At 45.0% G+C, this 26,741-nt stretch overlaps 1 protein-coding gene across 2 annotated transcripts in view; it reads left to right on the top strand.

Annotated features, from left to right (window-relative positions):
- Positions 1–21,744, top strand: part of LOC106562421 (sodium-dependent noradrenaline transporter) — a 92,826-nt gene extending 71,082 nt beyond the window's left edge. For both annotated transcript variants that reach the window (XM_045689315.1, XM_014127300.2), the window contains exons 8-15: positions 6,066–6,190; positions 7,665–7,777; positions 8,606–8,734; positions 9,062–9,161; positions 11,157–11,257; positions 16,371–16,538; positions 18,759–18,833; positions 19,258–21,744. In XM_045689315.1, the coding sequence (XP_045545271.1) occupies positions 6,066–6,190; positions 7,665–7,777; positions 8,606–8,734; positions 9,062–9,161; positions 11,157–11,257; positions 16,371–16,538; positions 18,759–18,833; positions 19,258–19,281 (835 nt within the window). In that variant the 3' untranslated portion in view covers positions 19,282–21,744. The remainder of the gene's footprint in view (positions 1–6,065; positions 6,191–7,664; positions 7,778–8,605; positions 8,735–9,061; positions 9,162–11,156; positions 11,258–16,370; positions 16,539–18,758; positions 18,834–19,257) is intronic.
- The last annotated feature ends 4,997 nt before the right edge of the window (positions 21,745–26,741 follow it).

The following is a 26,741-nucleotide window of genomic DNA, read 5'->3' as shown; positions in this document are numbered from 1 at the left end:
GACTGCTGCTTCAGGGGTCGAGAGGGAATACAGACGACCCCGGGGAGCCTTCGTGCATGCGCCTGTCACGCTCCTGTGGGCTCAGACGTGTGCGACCCAGCTGCATGGGATCCACCATGCTGGGCTCGGTGGCCTTGGGGTGCTCAGGAAACCGGAATTCTGGAGTGGTGTCAAAAGGGGGCTGTCTCCCCCATTCCCGGTTGTCAATCCTGATTGCTAGCGTTTTCAGGGACTCGAGGTCCTCTCCCAGTTCCTGAGCGGGCAGTTCATCTTTGATGGAGTTAGACAGACCCTGGTGGAAAGCGGTAACCAGTGCCTCCGTATTCCACCCCCTCTCGGCGGCGAGGATGCGGAACTCAATGGCCCCTTGGCGGAGGTTGAACAGTAGGCTGGCCACTTCTCGTCCGGCAGACTGGGTGGTTGAAGACTCGTCGCAGCTTGGCAGTGAAGGCTACTACAGATCTGCAAGATGGTGGCTGCTGTTCCCACACGAGAGTAGAGTGATGATATAGGTGATCATGGCCCGATCGGTGTGGAACGAGGAGGACTGTAGCTCGAACACCAGAGTACACTGAGTGAGAAACCCCTTGCATCCTCCCGGGTGACCGTCATACCGCTCAGGGGCTTGGGTTCCCGGTGCAGGTTCCCTGGAGGAACCACAACGACGTCTGTAGCACTGGGCAATGAGACCTGTGCATTGGATCCTCCTGGGTTGGGGGCGTGCCATGGTTGGAGGGACTCGGCAAGTACCAGAAGGTTCCCGGAGATTTGGGAGAGCTGTTCTTGCTTCTTGTCCTAACAGTGCTCCTTGGTGGGCTACCACATTCTGGATCTGGGAGATCTCTGCTGGGTCCATGTGGCAGAAGCTTGCTGTGATGTGGTGAGGTTGGACCCAGGGCTTGGTGGTGGGGTGGGGGGGTTACGGCCCCTTCGTTCTTCTGTCTTCTAATACCTTGACAAGACCCTCAAGACAAGACCCTCAAGACAAGACCCTCAAGACAAGACCCAAGATATGGTTCCAATAAAAATGTTGGTTTAGATTGTCTATGGTTCAAGGAAACAACAGGAAGTCCAATATATATACATATATATATATCCAAAATGGCGTAGCAGTCAGACATCTTTGTCTTTGTCCTGTCGTGTCCCTTGTATATATCTTTTTACATATTTTTCTTCGCGTATCTTTTAAAAATATTTTCCTAAACCACAACTTCTAAATACTCTCCTGCAACCCGCCTCACCCAATGTGGCGTGGATCTGTTTTTTTCTAAAGTATTTCTATTTACTTCGGATCTGGAATCCCTCAACTGAAGATAGCCAGCTAACTACCTACCAGCTATCAGTAAGCAAACCATTGCTAGCGGTCATCAGCTAACCTTTAGCTCGGAAAGCTCTCGCCAGTTCGAATAACGTGACTCAAACCAGAGCATAACGGACCTATTATTATAATTTTTCCCCCCCCATATCCCCGGATTCCCACCGCAAACTCTGAACATTTTCATCTGCATCTTCGCAACTAGCTAACCGCAATCCCGGGTGACTACTCCTGGCTAGCGTTTCCATCCCGGAGCAAGCACCAATTAGCCTGAAGCTAGCCCGGCCAGGGTTCCTGTGCTACCACCGAAGCCCACTCCTGGGCTACAATATCCGGACCCCTTCTTCTGCCGGTACGGGGCACGGAACCCCGCCGATCCTCTACGACTGGAATACCGACATAATCTGCCTGAGGATTCCAACAGGCCCCTCAGGCGCGACGTCGGCTGAAGGCCCATTCTGCTAACCGCGACCTGCCAGCTACCTAGAGCTACTTGGAACCCTACTAATTCCACGACTGGTCTATCGACGTCACCGCACGAAGAGGCAAAAACAGACTTACCCCCATCGCGACGTCCCCAACAGGCTAACTTGCTAGCCCCGGTCTGTTAACTGCTAGCTTGCTTGCTCCGGTCTGCTAACTGCTAGCTTGCCTGCCCCGGTCTGCTAACTGCTAGCCCCGGTCTGCCAAGTGCTTGCTTGCTAACCCGGTCTGCTAACTGCTAGCTTGCCAGCCCTGGTCTGCTAACTGCTAGCTTGTTTATCCCCAGCCTACTAACTGTTAGCTTGTAAGCATCGGCCTGCTAATTGTCTGAATCACCGTGACCCCAGTCAGACCAACCACTCACTGGACCCATATGTTAATTTGGCTACGCATGCCTCTCTCTAATATCAATATGCCTCGTCCATTACTATCATGGTTAGTGATTACTGTCTTATTTCACTGTAGAGCATCTAGCCCTGCTCAATATGCCTTAACCAACCATGTTGTTCCACGTCCTACATATGCGATGACATCACTTAGTTTAAACGTCTCTAGAGACTATATCTCTCTCATAATTACTCAATGCCTAGGTTTACCTCCAATGTACTCACATCCTACCTTACCTTTGTCTGTACACTATGCCTTGAATCTATGCTATCGTGCCCAGAAACCTGCTCCTTTTACTCTCTGTTCCGAACATGCTAGACGGCCAGTTCGTATAGCCTTTAGCTGTACCCTTATCCTACTTGTCCTCTGTTCCTCTGGTGATGTGGAGGTTAATCCAGGTCCTGCAGTGCCTAGCTCCACTCCCACTCCCCAGGTGCTCTCATCTGTTGACTTCTGTAACCGTAAAAGCCTTGGTTTCATGCATGTTAACATTAGAAGCCTACTCCCTAAGTTTGTTTTACTCACTGCTTTAGCACATTCTGCCAACCCGGATGTCTTAGCCGTGTCTGAAGCCTGGCTTAGGAAAACCACCAAAAACCCTGAAATCTCCATCGCTAACAATAAAATGTTCCGCCGCGATAGAACTGCCAAAGGGGGCGGTGTTGCAATCTACTGCAAAGATAGCCTGCAGAGTTCTGTATTACTATCCAAGTCTGTACCCAAACAATTCGAGCTTCTACTTCAAAAAATTCTCTCACTGTTGCCACTTGCTATAGACCTCCCTCTGCCCCCAGCTGTACCCTCAATACCATATGTGAATTGATTGTCCCCCATCTATCTTCTGAGCTCGTGCTACTAGGTGACCTAAACTGGGACATGCTTAACATCCCGGCCATCCTACAATCTAAGCTTGATGCCCTCAATCTCACACAAATTATCAATGAACCTACTAGGTACAACCCCAAATCTGTAAACACGGGCACCCTCATAGATGTCATCCTAACTAACTCACCCTCCAAATACACCTCTGCTGTTTTCAATCAAGATCACTGCCTCATTGCCTGCATCCGTAATGGGTCTGCGACCAAACAACCACCCCTCATCACTGTCAAACGCTCCCTAAAACACTTCTGCGAGCAGGTCTTTCTAATCGACCTGGTCGGGGTATCCTGGAATGACATTGACCTCATCCCATCAACAGATGATGCCTGGCTATTCTTTAAAAGTGCCTTCCTCACCATCTTAAATAAGCATGCCCCACTTGAACTAGGAACAGATATAGTCCTTGGTTCACTCCAGACCTGTCTGCCCTTGACCAGCTCAAAAACATCCGTTCTGCATTAGCATCAAATGGCCCCTGTGATACGCAACTTTTCAGGGAAGTTAGGAACAAATATACACAAGCAGTTAGAAAAGCTAAGGTTAGTTTTTCAAACAGAAAATTGCATCCTGTAGTGCTAACTCAAAAAAGTTCTGGGACACTGTAAAGTCCATGGAGAATAAGAGCACCTCCTCCCAGCTGCCCACTGCTCTGAGGCTAGGAAACACTGTTAACACCGATAAATCCACTATAATGGAGAATTTCAATAAGCATTTCTCTACGGCTGGCCATGCTTTCCACCTAGCTACCCCTACCCCGGTCAACTGCCCGGCACCCTCCACAGCAACCCGCCAAAGCCCCCACCATTTCTCCTTCACCCAAATCCAGATAGCTGATGTTCTGAAAGAGCTGCAAAATCTGGACCCATACTAATCAGCTGGACTAGACAATCTGGACCCTCTCTTTCTAAAATTATCTGCCGAAACTGTTGCAACCCCTATTACTAGCCTGTTCAACCTCTCTTTTGTATCGTCTGAGATTCCCAAAGATTGGAAAGCTGCCGCGGTCATCCCCCTCTTCAAAGGGGGTGACACTCTAGACCCAAACTGCTACAGACCTATATCTATCCTACCCTGTCTTTCTAAGGTCTTCGAAAGCCAGGTTAACAAACAGATTACCGACCATTTCGAATCCCACCGTACCTTCTCCGCTGTGCAATCTGGTTTCAGAGCTGGTCATGGGTGCACCTCAGCCACGCTCAAAGTCCTAAACGACATCATTACCGCCATCGATAAGAGACATTACTGTGCAGCTGTATTCATCGACCTGGCCAAGGCTTTCGACTCTGTCAATCACCACATTCTTATTGGCAGACTCGACAGCCTTGATTTCTCAAATGATTGCCTCGTCGGGTTTACCAACTACTTCTCTGATAGATTTCAATGTGTCAAATCGGAGGGCCTGTTGTCCGGACCTCTGGCAGTCTCTATGGGTGTGCCACAGGGTTCAATTCTCAGGGCCGACTCTCTTCTCTGTATACATCAATGATGTTGCTCTTGCTGCTGGTGATTCTCTGATCTACCTCTACGCAGACGACACCATTCTGTATACTTCTGGCCCCTCTTTGGACACTGTGTTAACTAACCTCCAGACGAGCTTCAATGCCATACAACTCTCCTTCCATGGCCTCCAACTGCTCTTAAACGCAAGTAAAACTAGATGCGTGCTATTCAATTGATCACTGCCCGCACCTGCTCGCCCGTCCAGCATCACTACTCTGGACGGCTCTGACTTAGAATACGTGGACAACTACAAATACCTGGGTGTCTGGTTAGACTGTAAACTCTCCTTCCAGACTCACATTAAGCATCTCCAATCCAAAATGAAATCTAGAATCGGCTTCCTATATCACAACAAAGCATCCTTCACTCATGCTGCCAAACATACCCTCGTAAAACTGACAATCCTACCGATCCTCGACTTCGGTGATGTCATTCTAGCCTTCCCTGTAGCTCAGTTGGTAGAGCATGGTGTTTGCAACGCCAGGGTTGTGGGTTTGATTCCCACGGGGGGCCAGCACAGAATTTATTTTTTTTTATAAATAAAAATGTATGAAATTGTATGAAATGTATGCATTCACTACTGTAAGTCGCTCTGGATAAGAGCGTCTGCTAAATGACAATTTTTTTTTTTTATTAAAAATTATCTATAAAATAGCCTCCAACACTGTACTCAACAAACTGGATGCAGTCTATCACAGTGCCATCCGTTTTGTCACCAAAGCCCCATACACTACCCATCATTGCGACCTGTACGCTCTCATTGGTTGGCCCTCGCTTCATACTCGTCACCAAACCCACTGGCTACAGGTTATCTACAAGTCTCTGCTAGGTAATGCCCTGCTTTATCTCAGCTCACTGGTCACCATAGCAGCACCCACTCGTAGCATGCGCTCCAGCAGGTATATCTCACTGGTCACCCCCAAAGCCAATTCCTCCTTTGGTCGTCTTTCCTTCCAGTTCTCTGCTGCCAATGACTGGAACGAACTGCAAAAATCTCTGAAGCTGGAGACTCATATCTCCCTCACTAGCTTTAAGCACCAGCTGTCAGAGCAGCTCACAGATCACTGCACCTGTACATAGCCCATCTGTAAACAGCCCATCTATCTACCTACCTCATCCCCATACTGTATTTATTTATTTATTTATTTATCTTGCTCCTTTGCACCCCAGTATCCCTACTTGCACATGAATCTTCTGCACATCTACCATTCCAGTGTTTAATTGCTATATTGTAATTACTTCGCCACCATGGCCTATTTATTGCCTTAACTTACCTCATTTGCACTCACTGTATGTAGACTTTTGTTTTCTTTGTTCTACTGTATTATTGACTGTATGCTTTGTTTATTCCATGTGTAACTCTGTGTTGTTGTATGTGTCGAATTGCTATGCTTTATCTTGGCCAGGTTTATTATTGTTATAAAACCTGTCCTGGTACTATCATGGTAGCTTTATTTTTCTAAACATGTTTTATGTGTGTGTGTTCTCTTCCCAACAGGGATGCTATCCTGACCAGTACAGTGAACTGTGTCACCAGCTTCTTTTCAGGCTTCGCCATCTTCTCTGTGCTCGGATACATGGCCTACAAACACGGAGTCAGGATAGAGGACGTGGCCACCGAAGGTGAAAGGAACCCTACTAGACACGCACGCACACACACACACACACACACACACACACACACACACACACACACACACACACACACACACACACACACACACACACACACACACACACACACACACACACACAGGCAAAAACACGAGCACACACACAATAAGTGGTGTGGAGGATGACATGCGTAACACACCCAGACCACACACTCTCCAACAACACACCCAACTTCATTTAGACCCAGATTTATGATCAAACTGTCCACAGCATAGATACCTCATAAAACACAAAGAAAAAGATAGGAAGATAGACATGCCTTATTAGAATAAGGCTATATTGCAGGCTATCCGCAGTATTCTCTTTTCCCTGGCCAGCCCCCAGAGAGTGCTGTGTTTGTATGGTGGATCCACCCAGGCTATGACTCAGCTAGGATAGACTCAACACATGAACAGTCCCTGTCTGACCCTGAGAAGAGTGAGGGGAGTCACCTGCTCTAAGGGAGGACAGGATTCTGACAACACCCAACAGTCAGTCATCTACACACCATTTAGAGAGTTTCAAACCCAGTCAAAACATCTATAAATTCATCATGGAACTAAACATCCCTCAAGCTTACTGTTACTGCTCACTGAATCAGACAACTTAAAGGAAAGATTCACCCATTTTGAATGTTGTATCGTTTTTGTTCATCTATAAGCAATTTCATGTTTTCATGTATATCTGAGCTACTGCTATTCAAGGAGGCAGAAATACAGTCGGTATGACAAGTGATGGAAAACTCGTCATACCGGCTGTATTTCTGCCTGCTTGTACGGCAATAGCTCAGATACACATGAAAACATGAAATGATCCCAGGAATCGATCGAACATCGCTCAGTGATGCACAAAAATGATATAACATTCAAAATGGGTGAATCATCCCTTTAAGAATGAGCAGCAACGTGCAATGTTTTTAATATAATTGATTGCAACAGTAGCTGAGAGGCTCTGGGGTTCAGATGGAATTGAAATACCAGAGAACATTTCAAACTGTTTTTTTTTTAAGGCAAACAGTTTCCAAGAAGTCACATAAATACTGGCCTGCTGTGGAGAGGGGTTGGCAGACATACAAAAAGAATGGTATCTGTTAAAAATCTGCTTTTCTTTCTAGTTCTTTTGTCTTCTACTTTCCACTGTCTCTAGCTGTCTGTCATTTCTTTGTCATCTTGTGTCCTCACTTCTCTGTCTTTCTCCATCCGCTCCTCCTTCTTTCACTTTCCTTTCCATTGTTAAACCATCTCTTATTTCCTCTAAAACCACCTTGTGGACAGGGTCAAGCTCAGGACAAGGAAGTTATATATCAACATCCCACCCAACAATATACTGTTCTATTTCAGCATCCCACCAAACAAGGCACTGTTTTATAGACTGATGGTAATCAGTTGGCTCTGGTGTGTCCTATCACAAGTGTCTCTATCTGTGTATCTGTGTGTGAGTGCAGGTGCAGGACTGGTGTTCATCATCTATCCTGAGGCCATCTCCACCCTGCCTGGATCTACCTTCTGGGCCATAGTATTCTTCATCATGCTGCTGACTCTGGGCATCGACAGCTCTGTGAGTTACTGGCCCTCCTCAGGGTTGAATGACTGCATGCTATGTCCCACCACAGGGCACATATGGCTACTGACCTTTTGTTTCTATCTTATGGTGGGTTTATCTGATCTATATAGTGGATTTGAAGATTAGAATACTATATAATCTCCTCCACTCTATCTATATCTGTCTCTCTCTCTGTCTCTCTCTCTCTCTCTCTCTCTCTCTCTCTCTCTCTCTCTCTCTCTCTCCCTGTCTCGCTCTCTCTCTATCTGCCCCTCTCTCTGTTCCTCTCTGTCTCTCTCTTTCTCTGTCTCTCTCTGTCCCTCTCGCTGTCCCTCGCTCTGTCTCTCTCTGCATTATTCTACTTTCCCATGGTTGCAGTGAGTGCTCTAGGTATTGTCTAGACTAGCAGCAGTGTGGGAAGGCAGTTGTTTTGACTGTTACCCAATAACCATGAAGCATGAGGTGGAAAATCACATGCACCGCAACCTGAAACACAGGAAAACTTTGTTCACAGAGATTTACATTTTTCCCCATTCAATTTCTCAGTTACACAAGGTGATAATTTACTGTAAATGAAGAGAGAAAGGAAATTCCACAGCAGGGGAACATTTTCTTTTACAGTAGTAGTCATGCCCAATGTAGCACTGCACTAAGAAAGCTAGGTCTGATCATTTATATTCTAGGCCAAAGGTATTCTGTTTGGGTGCGAAGACTTTGTGTGATTCTGTTACATTGCTGCTGTAGGCACTACGGTTTATGTGTTTCTGCCACTGAATCATCCTGTCTGTCTGTCTGTCTGTCTGTCTGTCTGTCTGTCTGTCTGTCTGTCTGTCTGTCTTCTAGATGGGCGGTATGGAGGCGGTCATCACAGGACTGTCAGACGACTTCAAGATCCTGAAGAGGAACAGGAAGCTGTTCACCTTCGCCACGGCATTCGGAACCTTCCTTGTTGCGCTCTTCTGCATCACTAATGTGAGGTCACTTCCTGTTCCTCTGAGTCACATATGATTTTCATAGTTGTCATATGATTGCATAAATCAAACCAAAGATACACCAAAGAGACAAGATAGAGTGTGCTTCTGTGATTTAGGTGGATCAGTCACAGGAAAGACAGAAAAGGGAAACCCCTGTCCAACCATGTGAAGTATTGTTATTGACTGACTGGATAAGCTTTGTGTTTCATGCTTATCCTTGCCAGCTCACTGTAGTTAACTGCAGACAGATTGCCCTCAGTAACATCTGCAACAACCTTTTGACATTGTGTCTCTGTATCTGTCTCTCTCTCTCTCTGTCTGTCAGGGAGGTATATATGTGCTGACTTTGTTGGATAACTACGCGGCAGGGACCTCCATCTTGTTTGGGGTGCTGATTGAGGCCATTGGGGTGTCCTGGTTCTACGGTATGTATAATCGGTCCCCCTTAGCCTAGTACAGAGGCACATACTAATGCTGACTTCTTACTGTGGTGAACCTGCTTATCTACTGTACCTTTCCTCATCCTCTTCTGTTGTTAATTAGAGCCCAGCCCTTTGTTCTGTCCATCCCTCCATCACCCCACCCTCCATCACCCCCTTCCCACCTCTCCTGGCCTGCCCTCTCCTCCGCTGGGCTCTCTCAACCTCCCTAACTCCCTGGCATCTTCACTACCCAGGCCCTGCAGCTACACCTGACATTTACTGGCAGTGTAGAGACACTGTGCTTCCCTTCCTTAGACTGCCACTGTTAACCCCCTTTCTCCATCTCTCCCAATACTCCTCTTTCCATTTCTCCATACACTCCCTCCCTCCTCTTATCTTCTAGACTGCCTCTCTTCACTAATAGATCTCCATCTCTCCCAATACTCCTCTCCTCTGCTCCCTCTCCATGTCTTCAGCTTTCCATACACTTCCCTCCTTCCTTACACCTCCTGCCTTCTCCCTTCCTCCCTGCTCCTTTCCATCCCTCCATACACTCCCATTGTCAGACAGTAGATTGCAGCCATCATAAAGTAGGCCACAGCCAGAGCCACACACAGACCACTGAGGGGAGGCTAACTACTGACTCTCTCCCTTGGTGGGGGTCAGAGGAGAGGGAGGCAAGGAGGGGAGGCTAACTACTGACTGTCTCCCTTGGTGGGGGTCAGAGGAGAGGGAGGCAGGGAGGGGAGGCTAACTACTGACTCTCTCCCTTGGTGGGGGTCAGAGGAGAGGGAGGCAGGGAGGGGAGGCTAACTACTGACTCTCTCCCTTGGTGGGGGTCAGAGGAGAGGGAGGCAGGGAGGGGAGGTATGGGGGAGTGATGAGAGACTGTACAGTACAGTGTGTCTAGTAATGCAGAGAAATGTGACGGGGTCGTCCATAGTAGTACAGAAACCCTGGAGCAAATGAGGGTTAAGTGCCTTGCTTTAGGGCACATCGACAGACTTCTCACCTTGGGGATTTGAACTAGCAACCTTTCGGCTTACAGGCCCAATGCTCTAACCGCTAGGCTACCTAGCATGGGCATGTGTGAGGGAGAGTAGTGAATGATTCTATGGTGTGTGAACAGTTGTATGCAGTCTGTTTTGTGTTTTATGTATTGCACAAAGATAATACTGTACGTCGACAAGATGACTTGTGCTTTATCTTTAAACTACAGCCCATCAATGTACACCATGATTTATTGTCAGCATTAACTGTTGAAACTGAACCTCATGAGGAGGTGAGACAGACAGAGCACCCCAGATGCTGAGCTGTTGTCGGGAGGAGATAAAAGGAGAGGGTCTTCTTGTAGATGTTAACAGGCCTGGGCTGCCTTGATAAAGAAACATTATGCCCAAGCTATAGAAACATCATGGTTGTGTACCGAATGGCACCATATTCCTTATATAGTGTACTACTTTTGGTCAAAAGTAGTGCACTATATAGTGCCGTTTGGGACACAGTCCATCTCCTTATAGGCAGACTTAACCCTGTGTGAAATTATAATATAACATACTTGGAAGGCTCAGAGACTTTTATGAAACAGATATCATTGAGCTGCATTTTTACTGCTGTGTGAACTCATAATTATACAAGAAATTGGAGCCAATGCTCCACCTGTTATGTATGGAAATTGATGAGAGGAGCGTTAGTTCTCCTGTGAACTTGAGACATCAGAAGCAAAGCGGACTGTCGGTCTGACCTGGGTGCAAATAGTATTTGTTTCCTTTAAAGTACGTTGAGTGTTTGATTCAACCTTCCCGTAGTGCCAGATGGGCAGGGTTTATACTTTCGGGACTATTGGTTGTATTGCACCGGGCAAGCTCAATCAAGCTCAGCTTCAGTATTTGTAAGGAAACAAGTACTATTTGAACCCAGGTCTGCAGTGGGTTTATGGGTCTGGTTCTGTGTGCGTGAGTTCAAGCCCTGGTCTTCTGCCCTGTGTTTCCTCTCCAGGCGTGGACCGCTTCAGTGAGGATATCGAGCGCATGATGGGCTTCAAGCCAGGTCTCTACTGGAGGCTGTGCTGGAAGTTTGTCAGCCCCACCTTCCTACTGGTGAGACCCCCGGGGGGCAAGAAAGGGCTGGTTGGGGTACTGGGGTGGGGCGGAAGCTTTTGGCATGGTGCTGGGGGTTGGGATGGGAGGGCAAAGTACCTGACACAAGCAAGTATTTAACATACTGTAGGAATCATGATGTATGATATGTTATTGTGCTTGAAGGAAGAAATGAGGAAATTCACAACAGAGGTTTCTTAATTGTTACTGGCTGCCATATACTGTACTATAGTCTTTTTAACCTGTTTGGGCTAGGGGGCAGTATTGAGAATTTGGAAAAAATATGTGCCCATTTTTAACTGCCTCCTACACCAACTCAGAAGCTAGAATATGCATATTACTGTTCAGGTTTGGATAGAAAACACCCTAAAGTTTCTAAAACTGTTTGAATGGTGTCTGTGAGTATAACAGAACTCCTATGGCAGGCAAAAACCTGACAAGGTTTCATGCAGGAAGTGGCCTGTCTGACAAGGAGTCGTGCGTCTTGCATCTGTTTATTGGAGAGTAAGGATCTTAGCTGTAACGTGACAATTCCCAGGGCTCCAATAGGCTCTCAGGACCCGGGAAAATCATGAAGGATGACGAGGCAGCCTCAGGCTGAAACAGATTATCACCTTATTCAAGTGTCCCATTAGGTGACAATGGAATGAGGCGCGTGCGCGATTAGCCCCCGTGGAGTATTTTAATTCGGCTGTTTAGTTTATTGCAGATTCCGGTCGGAATATTATCGCTTTTCTACGAGATAAATGGCATAAAAATTGGTTTTAAACAGCGGTTGACATGCTTCGAAGTACGGTAATGGAATATTTAGACATTTTTTGTCACGCCATGCGCCATGCGCGCGACCGTGGATTACCATTCGTATAGTGTCTAGAACGCACGAACAAAACGACGCTATTTGGATATAACTATGGATTATTTGGGACCAAACCTACATTTGTTATTGAAGTAGAAGTCCTGGGAGTGCATTCTGACGAAGAACAGGAAAGGTAAGAACATTTTTCTTATAGGAAATGTGATGGCTGGGCTATGTACTTAGAATATTGCAAAATGTGCTTCATCCGAAAAGCTATTTTAAAATCGGACATATCGAGTGCATAGAGGAGTAATGTATCTATAATTCTTAAAATAATTGTTATGCTTTTTGTGAACGTTTATCGTGAGTAATTTAGCAAACTGTTAGTAAATTCCCCGGAAGTTTGCGGGGGGTATGCTTTTTCTGAACGTCACATGCTAATGTACAAAGCTGTTTTTTGATATAAATATGAACTTGATTGAACAGACATGCATGTATTGTATAACATAATGTCATAGGTGTGTCATCTGATGAAGATCATAAAAGGTTAGTGCTGCATTTAGCTGTGGTTTGGGTTTTTGGTGACATTATATGCTAGCTTGAAAAATGGGTGTCTGATTATTTCTGGCTGGGCACTCTCCTGACATAATCTAATGTTTTGCTTTCGTTGTAAAGCCTTTTTGAAATCGGACAGTGTGGTTAGATAAACGAGAGTCTTGTCTTTAAATAGCTGTAAAATAGTCAAATGTTTGAGAAATTGAAGTAATAGTATTTCAAACGATTCAAAAATCGCGCCACTGGATTAGACTGGCTGTTACGTAGGTGGGACGAATTCGTCCCGCCTAGCCCATAGAGGTTAAACTTGTATTATGTGCCAGCAATTCGTAATTTGCCACAGGAAATATGTTTTCCTGTTATATTTTTTTAAAGGTTGTTCGCCTCCATGTTAGAAGTACTGTATCTCCAAGAATAGATTAGCATCACATGAACTCTGCATGAAAACTGATTAAACTACAATATAACTATGTTTGAACATCTTGGCCATACCCAGCCAACCCAGCACAGCCAGAACCCAGTCTTTGCTATGAATCATCCATACATCAATTGTCTTAATCATTTATTTACTAAGTAACTAAATAATCACAGAAGTGCATAACAAACAAGAGGTATGGTTACAAGGAAATGATGGGGGATGTGCCCTAGTGGTCTAAACCGGCATGGCGGCTTGGTAGACAAAGGGACTGAGAAGGGCGGGAAAGACAAAAGACACTACACAGTTGATAATTATAACAATTGAAATACTAAACCTTTGCACATGAACGCTCACTCATTCGGGAATAATTGCAATCAATATATATATTTACGCTCAGTGTGTCGTCGTGATCTCTGTTGGAATCATCCTTTTTTGTTGGAAAGTTCATCTGAGATTCTCTCTGCGTCCCTGGAGTCTTTGGTTAGAATGAATACTTCAGAGTAACATTCAGAAATGTTCTTATAGAATAGATGTTTCGGCGGTTGTCGGTCTTCGCATTCAATGGTACAGAATTCCTAGCTGCAGACTAGTAATTAGTATCGAAGATTTGCTCTTATTCTGTCGGTATCAATAGTCTCAGAGTTTAACCACGTGGTATGGTTAAGAATTCAGCAACCGAGGAATGCATGGTCTCTACTCAAACCTTAGCCCTCTCGGTAATCGAGGTACGCTTGGTCTAAAGTGGGCTTCTCTAGGTGCAGGGTTTTTTCGGAACAGCAGAAAAGGCTGTCCCATGACGCCAGAACAATGTCTGTGCTCATGGGGTGGGCCAATGACTTAGTTAACTTTAAAGGGAATTGGACTCTCTTTCATTAAACAGATTAAAATCACATCACAGAATTTCACAAATAGTTCCATCTTTACTCATTCATTTTATACAATAATTAGATGCAAATCTCATAACGGAGACTCTTGTATAAACAGAGTTATGGTAATGTGGCTGTATTGTCTCTCAATGAGGTCACAAACTTTAAACAAAATGGACCGGTCGTAGCTGGATTCTCCACCGACCGGTTACACATTCTCCAAAACATGGATATTGTTCAGTTCTCAAGCTCTGTGAGGTAGAAGAAGTTCCTTTGTTCTACTGTGAACCTTTCTCTCTCTATACTGCATGAGGGAGAGAGTCTCCTCCAGGAATTTACGACCTGAGATAACAGAGCCTGGGTGTAGGGGGAAGAAAGAGGTGGTGAGAGAGAGAGAGTTGGTGCTTGCTATATCCAAAGAGGGCCACATCATGACAATGTGTAGGTCTCTATATTTTATAATATTAGAAATATGCTATGTCAATAAAGCACAGATACTGTATGGGTTTGTATAGATAGGGCTTACCAAAAGCACATTATCTGTCTTGGTGGGAAATTATTTTATTCCCTTAATGCTTTTATATTGATTATGATCAGTCATAAGTCAATATTCTTCCTTCCATATGGGAAGTGTATATGTTTTATATGGCAAACAGGAAATAAAAAGAGCAGAGGAAGATTGAAAGCCAGGAAAAGAGGTACATAAGATTGTAAGCCAATATATCACCATGATCTTTAAACCTTACGTCTGAGGGGAGCTATCATTGTTTAGTTTTAATGTGTAGTGTATGCTACCATAGTTCTGCTAGCCTTACCTCCAGAAGCAAGGCAGAAACAGCAGATGTCAGGAAGATAGCAAGCAACTTTGGCTGTTGCATAGATGGCATTTGTAGAAGAAGGACATAGAAGGATGTTGTTGGCCTTTGATATTCAGTTGGAGACGAGGAAGAGACACTTCCCTGACCTTCCAGTGTTGTATTATAACTACTAGTGATGTTTGCTGCTCTCTGGGGCAACAGTTACAAAGCTACAGAGCTACAGTTCAGTGGTGATGGGCCTCCAGTCTCTAGTCTACAGCAGCCAGGTGAACCAGAGTACTTACAGTGTAAGTCTATTACAGTATGTTTAAACCCCAGAGGGAGCGACCATGCCCTAGTCTGTTCTATTCAACTCAATTTCATCTCTGCAATGCTTACATTTTTTTGTCAAAATGAACAGTGGCGGAGTGGAGGAGAGGTATTCGTTATTTCTATTTCTAAGCTCTGTTTGATGTTTCGTTGGGATTATTATAACCACCCTGTTGTTTTTTCTCCTCTCCTTACTTTGTGGTGATTGCCAGCATCAAGACCTAGCGGATCTGTTGTTCCTCCTGTCCTCTGTTGATATGATGACCTAGCTAACCGTTCTGTTGTTTCTCCTGTCCTCAGTTTATATGGTGACCTAACTAACCGTTCTGTTGTTTCTCCTGTCCTCAGTTTATATGGTGACCTAGCTAACCGTTCTGTTGTTTCTCCTGTCCTTAGTTTATATGGTGACCTAGCTAACGGTTCTGTTGTTTCTCCTGTCCTCTGTTGATATGGTGACCTAGCTAACCGTTCTGTTGTTTCTCCTGTTCCCAGTTTATATAGTGACATAGCTAACCGTTCTGTTGTTTCTCCTGTCCTCAGTTTATATGGTGACATAGCTAACCGTTCTGTTGTTTCTCCTGTCCTCAGTTTATATGGTGACCTAGCTAACGGTTCTGTTGTTTCTCCTGTCCTCAGTTTATATGGTGAGCTAGCTAACGGTTCTGTTGTTTCTCCTGTCCTCAGTTTATATGGTGACCTAACTAACCGTTCTGTTGTTTCTCCTGTCCTCAGTTTATATGGTGACCTAACGGTTCTGTTGTTTCTCCTGTCCTCAGTTTATATGGTGACCTAGCTAACCGTTCTGTTGTTTGTCCTGTCCTCAGTTTATATGGTGACCTAACTAACGGTTCTGTTGTTTCTCCTGTCCTCAGTTTATATGGTGACACTAACGGTTCTGTTGTTTCTCCTGTCCTCAGTTTATATGGTGACCTAACTAACGGTTCTGTTGTTTGTCCTGTCCTCAGTTTATATGGTGACATAGCTAGCGGTTCTGTTGTTTCTCCTGTCCTCAGTTTATATGGTGACATAGCTAACCGTTCTGTTGTTTCTCCTGTCCTCGGTTTATATGGTGACATAGCTAACCGTTCTGTTGTTTCTCCAGTCCTCAGTTTATATGGTGACATAGCTAACCGTTCTGTTGTTTTTCCTGTCCTCAGTTTATATGGTGACATAGCTAACCGTTCTGTTGTTTCTCCTGTCCTCAGTTTATATGGTGACATAGCTAACCGTTCTGTTGTTTCTCCTGTCCTCAGTTTATATGGTGACATAGCTAGCGGTTCTGTTGTTTCTCCTGTCCTCAGTTTGTATGATGACCTAGCTATCCGTTCTGTTGTTTCTCTCCTCTCCCCAGGTTGTGGTGATAGCCAGCATTGTGACGTCCACGGGCCTGAGTTATGATGACTATGTCTTTCCTTCATGGTCCAATGTGATTGGCTGGGGCGTAGCTCTGTCCTCCATGATGTTTGTGCCCATCTACGCCATCTACAAGTTCCTCAGTATGCCAGGGACATTCAAACAGGTCAGTGGAAAAACAAATCCCTCTCATCTGCATAGTTGTTGTTTATATAATGTAAAGATAACCTTAGATCGATTGGATTTGATTTATTAGGATGCCCATTAGCCAACGCCAATGGCGACAGCTAGTCTTACTGGGGTCCGACATATAACGTAAATGACATTACAGACAATGTTCATATGCAATAATGTGACTAGAAAACGTTGTATACAACAGCCAACTTTCCGGGACATAGACATATCTTATATGGGCAGAAAGCTTAAATTCTTGTTAATCTAACTGCAGTGTCCAATTTACAGTAGCTATTACAGAAAAAAATCCATTCTATTGTTTGAGGATAGTGCACAACAACAAAACACTGGTTTGAGACATTCACCTCTGAAGGTAAATAATGTACTTACATTCAGTAATCTTGCTCTGATTTGTCATCCTGAGGGTCCCAGAGATAAAATGTGACTCACCATCTGGATTCGGTCTTATGTAGCAACATTTGAATTTCTGTTTTTTACATTGGATAAAAGTAGAGACTTAGAGCTACAACATGGTATATAATACACTGCATTTGAGGAACCAATGGGAAAGTAATTCTGCTTTGAAAGTTGATCAACTTGTAAACTCACTTTTGAGAAAACCGTCTTTCAATGTTTTGGTACTACTATTGGAGAGCTCTTCTTTGTCTACACCCATTCAACATTGTTCACACCCTCTTAAGCCTTAGCCCCACCAATCTCTCTTAAGGGTTGATCTGTGAAACTTTGCACAAACACTGCTGCCATCTTGTGGACACAATCTAAATTACACATAGGCTACCATCTTAATTTATGGCCTTTCTCTTGCGTTTCAAAGATTATGGAACAAAAAAATAAATATAAAATGTATGTTTTTTTGTTTGTATTATCTTTTACCAGATCTAATGTGTTATATTCTCCTACATTCATTTCATATTTCCACAAACTTCAAAATGTTTTCTTTCAAATGGCTCCCGAGTGGCGCAGCGGTCTAAAGCACTGCATCTCAGTGCTAGAGGCGTCACTACAGTCCCTGGTTTGATTCCAGGCTATATCACAACCAGCCGTGATTGGGAGTCCCATAGGGCGGTGCACAATTGGCCCAGTATTGTCCGAGTTTGGCCGGGGTAGGCCGTCATTGTAAATAAGAATTTGTTCTTACTGACTTGCCTAGTTAAATAAAGGTTTAAAAAAAAATTGTATCAAGAATATGCATATCCTTGCTTCAGGTTCTGAGCTACAGGCAGTTAGATTTGGGTATGTAATTTTAGGTGAAAAAGGGTCCAATCCTTAAGAGCTTTTAACATAGTAGTGTGTTAATGTTGGCAGGTACAGTATGTACTGTAGCTTGATGTCATGTAGCTTGAAAGCTGTGGTAAATAGCAACCTCTTATCTGTATCCCAGCGGTCAAAACTGGTTGAAATGCCATCCTTATAACCAGATTATGATGTCATTTCAACCAGGGTTGCCCCCCTGGGATAGTATGTGTTTATTTTATGCAAAGATAATCTTAGATCAATGGCAAGCATTTAGCTTGGAGTCTTCAGGGCTTGACATTGAACTGACACATAAATGGACTTTTTCCTTTTCAATGGTTGATGGTTGATGATGTCAGTGCTTTTGGGACGCTGGTTAGAGATCTTGCGGGTTCAAAGCCTGAACAGTGTACAGTACAATCATAAAAACAACATTCCACAGCTTTGATTATCTTCCTGAGCAGTAAACAGTGTTACCTTGTGTTTTCTTACTCACTCCTCGTGGCATTTCCTTCTGATATCCTGGCAGTGTTTAAACTCCTTCCATGACTATCTCTCATGCTTTTCCTCCAGCTGAGATCACAGTTTATCATACTGTTATCACACCAAGTGCACTCAGTCAGATATGAGGATGGGGGCAATCTTGAACAGACATCAGAGGTCATGCAGTACACACTACAGTGCAGTGTACATCCAGTCCAGCCTGATCACATCAGAATCAGAAAGCTGTTCGACGTATTTGAGCTATCTCGAAGTTCCTTATCTATAGAAGAAATGGTGGATCTATAGAATAAACTGTGACCATAGAATAAAGCGCTAGTTTATTTCAAGCTTCAAGATCATATCTCTTTTTCTTGGGACAATGTGCATCTAAACTCTTTGGATTCTGTTTTTTTCAGTGTAAGACTATGTGTTTATTGTAAGGTATGAGTTATGTACTGTAATGGTTTATTTTCAGAGGATAGCCTACTGCATCACACCAGAACACGAACATCATCTGGTGGCGGAGGGAGCTACCATCAGACAGTTCACAGTGAGTACAGATGTTGGATCTTAATTTGAGCCAGTGTGCTAGATCAGGAAAATAATCCTGCAGCAACAGGACATTTGAATTATTATGTGTATTATAATGAATGGACATTTTTGTAGGGGTTGATATATTTTTCATTATGGCAAATTAAGTCTGACATTTTAAAGTGAAAATGACAAACTTTAGAAGCCTTTTTAAAACTCAATTTGATCACTCTTTTGTTGCTGAGATTTTTCTTGCACAGCAGGAAATGCAAACTTGTAGTGTGTTTAAGGTTCTACATCTGTAAGGGCTGGAAAACAGAGAGGTATAGTGGAGGTAGACAGAGTGATGACCAGAATGGAAAACTGAATGAATGTGACCTCTAATGATGCTCCATACTGCATTGGCGATGAGGCTTTAGCAAATTCACCCTTTTCTATTTCAGCTCAAGCACTGGTTGGCTATCTGACAACCTGATGTCACCCAACCTTCGCCACTACTCACAATTCCGGGGTGTTGGAGTCATTGTGTTTCGACGGCAGATGTTCCTGCTGCTGAGCCTCCTGCTACTGGAGGATGGACAGGGAAAATGCCATGCTCCTTTCTGCCTCTCTGTCTTCTGTTGGTTCTGACCCAACCTGTGACCTGCCATCCCCTCTTTTCCACTCCGCCCCTCATCTCCTTCTCTCTCTGTCGAGTGACTACAGATTCTCTCATCAACCTCTGCCTACAGAGTCAACCCAGTATCCTCCATGTTTTTGCTTTTGAAGTATCTTTTTATTTAAAACTTTTTACCATGTGACATCGTCATCATCGTCATTTAAATAATTTGTATACAACTCATAAGATGGAGACATTCCATGCAGAGCATCTACAGGTGTTTTCTGTGTTCATGGACACAATTATTGTTTTTCATATCATAAATTTTTTTTTTACATGTTTTTTTTACAATGACTGTTGTTCTGTGTTCATTAGTTATACATGGGTTAGACACTTAAACCAAGTCAGAAAGTACCAAATGACCACTTCTGTCATCATGTATACTCTAGGCAGGGGGAGACAAACATGACTTACATTGCTTTTTATCTTCTTGATTCTTTTCAAAGAGGACCCTCAAGCTTTTAGGTGAATGAGAAAGGGAAGAAATCTAGTTTCATTGCCCTCTTTGTATGTCTGACTGAGTAGGTCTCCAGTCACTACTCTAGATAACAGCAGCTCAACTGTGTCAGTGCCTTATCGAGCTAGACACTTCAGAACCTGCCAATGTTTTCATTGGTCCATACAGAAAGGTAAATGTTTTCATTGGTCCATCCAGAAAGGTTTTGCCCGACGACTCAGGAATCCTCCTGCAGATCAGAGCTCGTGGATGATAGATACACTTTATGGTTACCAACATACGTTATTAATTCAGTTTGAATGACAATGTCCTTTTGATGTTCATCTTACAGCGGTAGAGGTTTTTCCCAGTTGCCTTCTCCATCTTTTGAAACCTTCCTGAAACAGATGTGAAGCTTTTGTCACCTGTCTCACAGAAAAGGGAACAATTTATGTTGAGACTCAGAAATGTTTTGTCTTGCAAGTGGTCGTCCTTATGCTTTACACATGGACTTTACACAGAGTAGAGGTCTACATTGTCCTGCTATGGTTACTAATGGTACTGTGTGTACCAGCTTTAATGTGTTGCATAGTACTAGCATATTTTCCTCTTCAGAGAGGCTTGTGCCCTTGATCCAATGATTTTGCCTTCACCGTGCTTGTGGATAAACAGTAGTAATTGAACAGTGGTGAAGACACAAAGGGAGGCTTTGATAAAATGAAGTTGAATCCAGCACTTGAAAGAAGTCCTTAACATAAATAATTGTTTCAGTTCTCTATGCATAGGTAAGCACTCTTAGTGTTTTAGGGAATGTTTTCAGGCATGCAAGAAATGCCCTGTTTCATCAAAAGCTTAACTGAATTACAGCACTAACACAGGTAGACTCAACAAAACAAGTGACGTTTCTTTACTTTTTATATAATGTCCTCTTTGTTATGTTGCATCTTTCCAATGCATGGTTTTGTGGTCCATATGGGTGAGGGAAATCAGGAGCTTCTCCTTCAAAGTGTGTGTGTGTGTGTGTGTGTGTGTGTGTGTGTGTGTGTGTGTGTGTGTGTGTGTGTGTGTGTGTGTGTGTGTGTGTGTGTGTGTGTGTGTGTGTGTGTGTGTGTGTGTGTGTGTGTGTGTGTGTGTGTGTGTGGATAGATAGTGTATTTTAAGTTTGAAATGCCTCATTCATTGTACAAGGATTGTTATGTTAAATAGTTTATGGTGTCTTTATATGTTACATTGTAATCTGTTGAAGCCTATTTTTTGTCCAACTTGACTCAAAGAAGATTCACCACCAAGGAAGTGCCAATATGTTCACCCCTTTTCTTTAGAGACGTCTGCTGTTTTTGTCTTTCGTTTTTGTTTTTTTCTGTTTCTCTTTTCTGTTTCTTTATTTATTGAAATGGAGTTGAAATGTAATAGATTTTTTTTAAATTGTAAAATAACATTAATGGCAGGAAGCAAGCCACACACAAAAATTCTATTGTATGTGGAGTATAAGATATGGAAAAATATATAAATATATTCTTTTGTTATATATCTAATCTTGTATTTATCAAATTGTTTATAAACGAAACGTGAATGTAAAGTATTTTAAACGTAACTGTCCACCGTTACTGTTATATCATTGTGTTTGATGTAGGTAAGATTAATCTATTTACAGATGTATTCTCCAGTGTAACCGGGGTAACTTTGCAACGTGAATGGAGAGCCCTGGCATTACCTGAGCTAAGTTTACAGAACACTGTGTACAATACAAAAGTCCTGTTGAACGTGAGTGACAACTATCTATGAAGAAGTCAAAATATGCACACTATTATAATAAAGAGTTCTTCTACACACACAGATGGGGGTATAAGCATTGATTTATTGTTGGAAGAATGGGATTATAAGCTTCTGTGAATGGAATTGAATTCCCGGTCCATTGTGTTGTGTTCGAGAGGGTAGACTGTACATTAGCCAAAGGATGAATGCATGGGGCTTAGATAATAGAGGAACCAGAAAGGGGGGATGTTTGGAGCTCTCTGATGAGGGAAAGGGGATTCTTCTTCTGGAAGGGAGCATCTACATACGTTTCTCTCTCTCTCTCTCTCTCGCTCACTTTCCCTCTGTCTCTCACTCGCTCTCTCTCTCTCTCCCTCTGTCTCTCTCTCCCTCTGTCTCTCTCCCTCTGTCTCTCTCTCGCTCACTTTCCCTCTGTCTCTCTCTCTCGCTCTCTCTCTCTCTCTCTCTCTCTCCACTGATTCAGCAAGTGTTGCAATATTGTACTTCAACAGAAGAAAAAAAATGTACTTCTGTTTCACTGCTGGAGGCTCCAGCTCCCTGCATCATGCGTTTATTCTCAGAGTTCTTTTTTGAAGTAAAGCTATGTGGGAATTGTATTGTTTATGTTTCGTCAGGATATATATTCTGCAGCGTTGACTGACACAGATACAGCGAAGCGTCTCTACCGGTGCAAAAACATTGCATATTCTCAAGAGTAGAGAAGTATGCAGCTTTCTTAAATATATTTTTCAATTTCTCTCAGCAACAAGTGAAGGATATACAGTACAAAGAGAAGCTAATGGCAATAGCTTTATACAGAGGTGAATCATTTATAACAACAACAAAGCCTATTAATATCTCTCACCTTACACAGACTGATGGAAATCAAATCAAATGTTATTTGTCACATGCGTCGAATATGTTGTATAGCGTGAAACGCTTACCTTAACCAACAATGCAGAGTTTAAAAAAAAAGTATGACAACATTTGCTAAATAAACTAAAGGAAATATAGTAATACAATAAAAATAACAATAACAAGTTAGTCAAACAAGTCTTACATCTCACATCCATCAGATCTAGTATCCATGATTCAAAGGCATCGGAATCACTGTATATAATACAGAGTTTTAGCACTCTCCATATATAATATGAAGTTAACAGATGGTTAGTGTGTGGTGAGCCAAATAGCAATTTAACAACATGGTTGATGCTGCTCTTTGACAGTGTTCTCCTCTGTTTCTGCTGAGCGAGGATTTCTCATTGTGTAACAGTATAGCTTCCGTCCCTCTCCTCGCCCCTACCTGGGCTCGAACCAGGGACCCTCTGCGCACATCGACACCCACGAAGCATCGTTACCCATCGCGCCACAAAAGCCGCGGCCCTTGCAGAGCAAGGGGAACAACTACTTCACGGTCTCAGAGCGAGTGACGTCACCGATTGAAACGCTATTAGCGCGCACCACCGCTAACTAGCTAGCCATTTCACATCGGTTACACTTGCAGTACTGTAGCTAACTGTGGCGTCCTGCTGTCGTGTCTCTTTTCTCTTCATGTGCGGCTGCTCTGTGCCCATGTCATACCCCACAAAGGCCACCACACAATGACCAAAGCTTTGTGCCACTGTGGCCGAGCTCCGCTCTGCTGTCGGCTGAGTGGCCGGTTATGCTGCTTTTGTTTTTAATCAGCAGCAGGTGTGGGATCCAGAACAGTACATAATCCTTGTCTGTTTCTCCTGCATGCCTATTGCCAAACTGCTCTATGCTATTAATGCACACATTTTTGGAGAGATCCCCAAAAGCTATCACATGTGACAGTGCAGTGCTTTTTAACTCTTTCTTTCTCTCGCTCTCCCCTCTCTCTTTCTATCTCTCTCGCCCCATCTCTTGATCTTCTTTCTCCCTCCTTTCTTTCTCTCTCTCTGTATCTGTCCCCCCCCTCTCTCTCTCTCTCTCTCTCTCTCTCTCTCTCTCTGTACCTGTCCCCCTCTCCCTCTTTCTCTCTCTGTCTCTCTCTCTCCCCTTTCTCTCTCTCTCTCTGAAGAGTTCACACCTACAGAGACTGACTACAGGTCCTTTTGCTGCCTATCCTATCCTAAGATCCTATTCATTAACAACATCCAATGTTCTAGTTTAGCCTGAGAACAAAACTAAACAATGACTAGAAAAATGGAATACCCACATGTAGAGTTCCACCCAGATATTCTCCTTATGATAATGTACGACTACATCTTCCATCATGTAGAGGTCATTAATGGAACTGTGTTAATGTGTTTGAAAACTGTTCATAGGGAGTCATGGTATGGAGAATGTTCCATGCTGTCCATTCTGATGTTTCTCCTCTTCCTCATACACATTTACACACATTATACCGAGTTATGGAGAGTTGAAACCCTGTGATATTTAGGGGCTTGTCAGTCTGTGGGCCAAGGGTCACTGGCGTTTCAATTTTTTGTTGTTGCTATGACTTGGGAATGAGGGAGTCAAAGAGATGGAGACGTGGTCAGTTTAGAGAGAGAGAGAGGGAGGTGGAGCTAGAGCAAGAGTAAGATAGAGGGGCTCAGTATAAGGAGAGGGAGCAAGAGAGAAAGAGAGAGATAAAACAGAGAAATAAATCAGACAGTTGTTATATCTGACAGAACAGGGTTTTACATTTCTCTACAGAACTACAGCCTTTCTTCATGACAGGAGACCCTTGAAGTAGTCTCCCCTCCAGACACCTCATAGAGCCGTGTGTAAGGCTTGGGCGTAGTGGAGGAGGAATCAGACGCAGGAAGCAGCGATAAGGGTTATAGCTTTTAATGCTCGACAAGCAAAACACCAGCCAACCCAAAATGTGAACTGAGCGCACACAAAAATCAAAGTGCCCCAAACACAGGGGACAAAACACAGTGAGCGCAAAACCATGCACTAGCGCAAAATAATTACAGCGCGTACCAAAGCAGTACACAGAGAAACAATCCCGCACAAAGAGCAGGCGGGCCAACTAGCTAATATAGCCCCGCTAATCAACCCAACTAAGGACAGGTGCAAACAATAACAGAAAGGGGGGAAAACAAAAGGAATCACTGGCAGCTAGTAGGCCGGTGACGACGACCGCCGAGCGCCACCCGAGCAGGAGGGGGCGCCACCTTCAGTGGGAGTCGTGACAGTACCCCCCCGACGTGCGGCTCCTGCAGCATGCCAGCACCGGCCTCGAGGGCGACCCGGAGGGCGAGGCACAGGGCGATCCGGACGGAGGCGATGGAAATCCTTCAACATGGATGGGTCCAAGACGTCCTCCGCCGGTACCCAGCACCTCTCCTCCGGGCCGTACCCCTCCCAGTCCACGAGGTACTGCAGGCCCCTCACCCGGCGTCTCGAGTCCAGAATGGCCCGTATGCTGTACGGCACCTCACCTTCCTGTAGGGGACCAGCTACCACCGGCCTGAGGAGAGACACATGAAACGAGGGGTTAATACGGTAATAGGAAGGGAGTTGTAATCTATAACACACCTCGTTTATCCTCCTCAGGACTTTGAAGGGCCCCACACACTGCGGCCCCAGCTTCCGGCAGGGCAAACGGAGGGGCAGGTTCCGGGTCGAGAGCCAGACCCTGTCCCCCGGTACGAACACGGGGGTCTCACTGCGGTGGCGGTCAGCACTCCTCTTCTGCCGTCCACTGGCTTGCTTCAGGGATTCCTGGACGGCTCTCCAGGTCTCCTTTGAGCGCTGTACCCATTCCTCCACCGCAGGAGCCTCGGTCTGGCTCTGGTGCCATGGTGTCAGGACCGGCTGGTAACCCAAAACACACTGAAAGGGTGACAGGTTAGTGGAGGAGTGACGAAGTGAGTTCTGGGCTAACACCGCCAAAGGAATGTACCTCGCCCACTCCCCTGGCCGGTCCTGGCAATACGACCGCAGAAACCTGCCCACCTCCTGGTTCACCCTCTCCGCCTGCCCATTACTCTCGGGGTGATAACCGGAGGTCAAACTGACCGAGATCCCCAGACGCTCCATAAACGCCTTCCAGAACCTGGATGTGAACTGGGAACCTCGATCAGAGACAATGTCCTCGGCACCCTGTAGTGCCGGAAGACGTGGGTAAATAGGGCCTCCGCAGTCTGCAGGGCCATAGGGAGACCGGGCAACGGGAGGAGACGGCAGGACTTTGAAAACCGATCCACAACCACCAGGATCGTAGTGCTCCCCTGAGACGGGGGGAGATCTGTCAGGAAGTCTACTGACCGGTGCGACCATGGCTGTTTTGGAACGGGGAGGGGCTGTAACTTCCCTCTCGGGAGATGCCTAGGAGCCTTACTCTGGGCGCACACCGAACAGGAAGAGACATAGAACCTCAGGTCCTTAGCCAAGGTGGGCCACCAGTACTTCCCCCTGAGACCCCGCACTGTCCTCGCCACACCAGGATGACCCGAAGAGGGTAGAGTGTGAGCCCACCCACGGGACACTGTGAAGGCGCAGGTTCCAATACTAACGCCCGCTCGATGTCCGAGTCCACCTCCCATACCAACGGTGCCACCAGCCTAGAAGCTGGAATGATGGGAGTCGGATTGATGGGCCGGTCCTCAGTGTCATAGAGATGGGACAGCGCATCGGCCCTCGGGTTCAGGGAGCCAGGCCTATAGGAAATAGTGAACCTAAAACGGGTGAAGAACATGGCCCACCTTGCCTGACGCGAATTCAGTCTCCTAGCTGCCCGGATATACTCCAGATTCTGATGGTCGGTCCAGATGAGAAAGGGGTGCTTAGCCCCCTCAAGCCAGTGTCGCCACACCCTCAAGGCTTTTACCACCGCTAACAACTCCCTGTCCCCCACATCATAGTTACGCTCCACCGAACTGAGCTTCTTCGAAAAGAAAGCACAGGGGCGGTATTTCGGTGGCGTACCAGAGCGCTGTGATAGCACGGCACCCACCCCAGCCTCGGATGCGTCCACCTCCACTATGAATGCTAGAGAGCGGTCCGGGTGCGCCAACACGGGTGCTTCGGTGAACAGCACCTTCAACCTCTTGAAGGCTCCATCCACCTCAGTCGACCACCGCTAACGCACCGGCCCCCCCTTCAGCAGTGAGGTAGTGGGA

Source organism: Salmo salar, chromosome ssa11 (genome assembly GCF_905237065.1).
Source record: "Salmo salar chromosome ssa11, Ssal_v3.1, whole genome shotgun sequence".
Taxonomy (NCBI): domain Eukaryota; kingdom Metazoa; phylum Chordata; class Actinopteri; order Salmoniformes; family Salmonidae; genus Salmo; species Salmo salar.
The sequence above is the reverse complement of the archived record's forward strand: the minus strand, read 5'-3'. Positions and strand labels throughout refer to the sequence as shown.